Raw genomic sequence first — 5,748 nt, 5'->3', positions numbered from 1 at the left:
AGGTTTTGGGCCTTTTTCTTTTCTTTGGGCCATTTCACAATAAAAAAGAATATATTTGTTCATTTTTAAAGTTTGAGAATCAAAATATATCACTCTTTTGGACATGAACAAATTTTAATTTTGTGTGAAAATTTAGAGACTAAAAACATATAACTTTAAAAATTTTACCCTTTCTCAAACAAACAAAACGAATGAAATCTAAAATTTTTAACCTAACATCTATTGCACATTCTTTTATTGTTTTATCTTTGGCCAACAAGATTTAAGGAAAAGGAAGATAGATTCAGCATTAAGCTCGATTATAACAAGGGTCATTGCCCATGTTTGGAAAAAAAGAGAAAAACAATTCAAAATATTTATATTAAATTTCAATCCTTTGATAGTTTTATTAGTATAAAACATTTCTATTGTAGAATAAGGTTTAAAAGTAATAATAATAATAATAAATTAATAATAATAATAATAATAATTATTGTATAATAATAGTAGTAGTAGTAATGAAATTGTAAAACTGAGTGAAACCAATTTTGTGTCATAAAAGCCAGAAGTGAAAATAAAAAATATATCTATGCATGTCAAGTAAACTGGTTGAAATGTGAAAATTTTCTACCTTACATTTAATAACCATGTTCATCGTTTGACTATATAATCATGTAGTCCTTTGACTACAACCATATTAGACTAGTCCAATTATGAACTTTGTGTATCTCAAAATTGTAACTTTTCATTTTATTGAGACAAATGAAAAAAAAAAGTATTCTAGGGAACTGTATTCTCGTATTAAAAGAGATAAACTGTAATTAGTTTTCCTGTATTTATTGTAACTTCAATTTCACTTGATGAAAATATTTTATTGATTTTGTATATATGTAGTTTTGCCGTTTCAGGATTTTCCACCCAAACAATGTATGTCATCTCAAATTTAAAATTTTTCATATTATTCTGCTACTAATATCCAACAGAAATCAACTGGTAACGCATGATTATTTCAACTTTCAGATTAGCCCAAGTTACAATACTGATAACATCTACAGTTCCTCAAGGGCAATAAACAACCAAGGAGTCTTCCATGGCAATAAATAATCAAGAATAAGATGAATGAAGGACAAACATTATGAAGGTACTAATTTCCAAGTAGAACAGCATACAAAATTTCATTCCAAGCATCAGGAACACCAGCCAGACACCAGTGACTACAGTCATCAAAAGAAGTGCCACGCCCTGTGTAGATAGAGGGGTGACCATCTCTCCTCAGTTGTGTAAGCACAGTGATGTCTAGCAATTCTACAGGATTTGCCATGTTACTGATAACTGTCTTCACAATATCCACACCAGGATATGCTGCCATTGCTCCTTCCTCTGGTTTAGTTTGCCTTAGGCACCCCTTTTTGCTGGAATGTTCAATTGTAGGAAGAAAAGAAAGAAAAGAGTAAGTCTATAAATACAAATACAGATTCAAAGTGTGATGTTAGAAATAGATTTTAAATCTAATTCAATTCTATAAAATTGACTTGAAAGGAGAGATTTACATCCACTTATATACTTTATCCACTTATATACTTTATCGATTTATATACTTTATGAATTAGTCTTATCTTTAATCCACATAAGATTTCTTATACAAAGTAACACAAGTGAAATCAACTTACTCAACATGAGAAGCAGCAATTCCCTGAAACAAAACTCTAGTCTTTGAAGGGTCAATGTTAGAATCAACCCATTTAGCCCAAGTAGTGAGTCCAGTCTTGAAAGCTTCCATGTGATCCATGTCCTTGATCAGTTCAGTTCCTATTTGAAAGTAATCCCACCTACAAAACATTAAAGTGAAGCCATTAGCCACATGGCTACCTCCTCTCATAAAGAACCAGAAAGGTAGCTCAAATCAAAGGTTTCATTACGCTTGAGAGTGTCCTGTATGAGTCCACCAATGGTAAGAATTGAAAATCAAAACATCAACTCCTTTCCACTGATCCCCAGAGCTAATGGTGTCCAACTTCAAAATCCTGCCTTTTTCTTTATCAATAACCAAATCCACTAAGAACCCATTTTTCAACCACATGATTGAAGCTTTATACTCCTACAATGTCCCAAAAGTTGAACCAAATTATAAGCCAATCAAACAATTACAAAGGCTCAACAGTTTCCTCCGTAAACAGAAAAAGAAGAAAACCACTACCGGAAACGAAAACACAAGAAGTTGCTGTGTCTGAGTTGTTGAAATGTAAGTTGAGTTTGGGACTGCAATGTGAAGCAAACAAGTGAGTGACTGCCACATGTTGTTACTTATGGAGTCCCCCACAAACATTATCTTCTTTCCTGTGTTTCTCTCCAAGAACTTCTTACCATCAAACCTGTCACCAATAACACCATTTGGGGAGGGAAGAAAAAAAAAATTCAAATTTTGACAGCTTGCAAGTCAGAAAAAAACAATGCTGCCATTTAAAATATATGATAAACTTTGGACTCAAAACTACAAATTAAACTAAAACATCTTGATGAATGAGAACTGAAAACTACTAACAAAACTGAAACAATTTGATATAAAACAAAGGTAGAGTTAAGTTAAGCATGACATTACCTTGGAAGGTCACAACCAGAGGGCTTCCATCTATAGTTGAGGTACTCATTATCTGGTCTGCCATTTCTTAAGCAATCAAATCCTTGGCCAATGAAAGGACAGTCCCTTGAAGCATCATAGAGAGGGTGGGAAGAGGGTTCATCAATGACCCATTTTCCCTGAGAAAAATCGCATCCTTGGTATGGTGGAGGAGGTGCCAGTGCCCATACAAAAGCTGAGGATAGGAGCAGAGGACACAACCACAGTGTGAACACCATTTCAAATTGCATAAGACAATGTGTTGAGAGCGCGTGAATGTTAACGTTTGTTTATATAAAACATGTGGGGTTGGTCTTGTGGGCATATCTAGTGGTAGCTTTAAAGAAAGTAATGCAGAGACAAACTATTTGTGTATATAGTTGCTGCATCAAATAAAAGAAAAGAGAAAAGGTGTTACTTATTGTTGAAAGTACAAGTTTATTTATAAATGTCAAAGTTTTATATTATGATTGTCTGTGGAAAGTTTCGGTTTCCCAAATCTGGGTTAATCATAATTGCTGTATTTAATATAATCTGACCTATCACCTCTTCAATATTAACTATCTCTGTCTTTATAACACTTGTTTTTCAATTTTCAATTTAAAATAATAATATTTTTAATACAATTTTAAATGATTTACTTTTTTCCTTATTTCATTAAATATTTATGAATTATTACATTAATTAATTATTTACTCCATATTAATTAGATTAAGGATATATAATTAAAAAAGGTAGTCAAGTCTCAAATTTTAAAATTAAAAATTTTTATCGTGTGTAATGCAAAGAAAAAAAAAACAAACATTTATTACTATTGCTAAATTACACATGTGTGTAAACACGTGTGTGCGTGATGCATATATGTGTGCGTGTGAAGGAGTATATGAGAAAGTATGTCCGAGGGGATGTGTGTAGGTGGATGAAGTGTGTGTATCTGCGAATACTTGTGCGTATGAATAAGAATACTTGTGTACACATACGTATCTACAAGGGTGAATACATGCATTCACGTGTGAGTAGGTGAGGGTGTGTGGGGATATACGTAGAGAGATGTTTGTGTGTGTACTAAGTTGAAAATAAGATTGAAATTTAATTATTTATAATAATATAAAAATCTTATATTTGAAGTTCGATTTAGAATGGGAATTGTAAAATTTTGAAAATATTTTATAATAATCTAGATAACAATCTAACAATACGAGAAGTTTTAAAAAAAATTAATAAACTAAAATGAATTATGCTTTATATCTAAATTTTAGTTAAAATCATGTCAACATTTCAAATTACCAAACTTATTTGATGTAATGATTTGAATGAAAAATAATTTTTTATTTTTCTATAAATAGGCATTGTAATGGAACTTAAAGCTCTTCTATTGATAAATTCCTATTCAATTTAATTAGATGTTGTACATGAACATTAAATCTGTTCACAGAAAAAAGATTATGAACGAAGAGAAATTTTTTTTCATCTAAGAAAACATTTATTTTTCTACTAATTAAAGAAAATTTACCTTTAGATTATTAGACATTTTCTTCTCTAATTATCGTGAATGTAAATAATGTGATAAAAAATTGTCATTATAAAATTTTTATTATAGTTTTAGTCATAATTAATGATGTATATACCCGATCTAATATATGTTTAAAAAATACGGTTTAACAAGTTTCATTAATTTTCTTCATTTTGAAACAATCTTAAAATACATCTATTATGAAATATTCATATTTTTTATATTGATGGTAATCATAACTAATATCATGATATTATTGTTATTATTTATGGTAACATATCATGTTATTGTTGTTATTATCTATTAAGAGTTATTTTACTTATATTATTTGGTATTATATTACTTGTTTTGTAACAAAGGTTGAAGACTCGAAAATCTTATAAATACATAAAGTATTCCATAAAGAATACTCACCTCTATCATACTCATTCTCTCTTATTCACAATATCTCAATTCTCTTACTATTTTGAGCGTTAGAAAGTCTTTTGTAGATGAATCTTCCCACGTGTTTCAATCCTTAAAAGTACACGTCAAAAACTTCAAAGTCATTCAAATCACGACGCTTGTCCAAAGCTCCACATTTAAGATCCTGGTAAGAACATTTGCACTCACCGTGAAGCTTTGGTAAAACATTTCCCTAACCTCACTTTTCCATGGTGACCGCTCGATGTAGGAGTAAAAGAGACTGAAGTAGATCAACCCGATGCGAAACGGGGGAAACTTGCACACATTCTCGCCACTGAAAGCAAGATCATGGTAGGCATAGACATTGTAGCCCTTGCCAAGATGCAGGATCAACAAAGGCTCGAGATTTTCGAGTCAAGATCGGCTATATCGAGAACTTCCATCTTTTCCCAACAAAAGTGGTTCGTGCTTGCATTCCCAAGGTGAAGGCATACCCTTTAGTCATGGCTAAGCAAACTCAAGAAGATTTTAAGTCATCTGTGGAAGGTAGGCCCAAGCTCTTATCATCATGAGCCATTAATGACTTCTTAGTAGATTAGGTTTATTTTAAGCCTTGTATCATGAGCTAAGTAGTACAAGATTTTCTTTTTGAACCTTATATAATAGGCCAAGTAGTGTAGGGTTATGGTCAACTTGGGTCAACAAAGTTCAACACCCAATGTTGACCTAAGAGAGACCCATATTCTAGAGTTGACCATATGGGTCAATGTTTTATCTTTGCCTTTGTGAGAAATGAAGAATGATGTCCAACCTTTAGGAGAGAGTGGTCATGTGAAATGTTTTCAATGGAGAGGATTTCCCATAGGTAGTGGCCATGTGTCATTCTAGGAATGGAAAGGATTCTCCTATGTTAGTGGCTACATGTCCTTTTCCTATTGGAGAGGATTTTTACCTTAGTGTTCAAGCTAAACAAGTTGAGGTTTTCAGGGTTTTTTTTCTACAATTTAGAGACACCTTAATCTTATAAGTAGAGGTGTCTCCCTAAATTTAAATTCACCTTTGAATTTTAGTATTGTTAGGCTTCCAAATTTATGCTATAGTACTAAACTTAGGTCACCAAGGCTAGAATATACCCCTTCTAGGTTTCCTATAGCCACCCTTTCTCTTGAGTTGACCCAACCTCTCTTGAGTGCACAGAAAGACCACCATAGGCTCTTCACATTCTTGAGTCATA

At 32.0% G+C, this 5,748-nt stretch overlaps 1 protein-coding gene across 1 annotated transcript; it reads right to left on the bottom strand.

The window, feature by feature from the left end:
• Window positions 1-954: 954 nt before the first annotated feature.
• Window positions 955-2,905, bottom strand: LOC106779462 (protein trichome birefringence-like 42). The gene is made up of 5 exons (XM_014667566.2): window positions 2,579-2,905; window positions 2,177-2,351; window positions 1,899-2,077; window positions 1,650-1,808; window positions 955-1,391 (listed from the first exon to the last, which is right to left on the bottom strand). The coding sequence occupies exons 1-5, from the start codon at window positions 2,845-2,847 to the stop codon at window positions 1,124-1,126; spliced, it is 1,050 nt and encodes a 349-aa protein (XP_014523052.1). The 5' UTR covers window positions 2,848-2,905; the 3' UTR covers window positions 955-1,123.
• Window positions 2,906-5,748: the final 2,843 nt, after the last annotated feature.

Source organism: Vigna radiata, unplaced genomic scaffold (assembly GCF_000741045.1).
Source record: "Vigna radiata var. radiata cultivar VC1973A unplaced genomic scaffold, Vradiata_ver6 scaffold_283, whole genome shotgun sequence".
NCBI lineage: Eukaryota > Viridiplantae > Streptophyta > Magnoliopsida > Fabales > Fabaceae > Vigna > Vigna radiata.
Note: the sequence above shows the minus strand (reverse complement) of the source record. Positions and strands in the feature narration are given on the sequence as shown.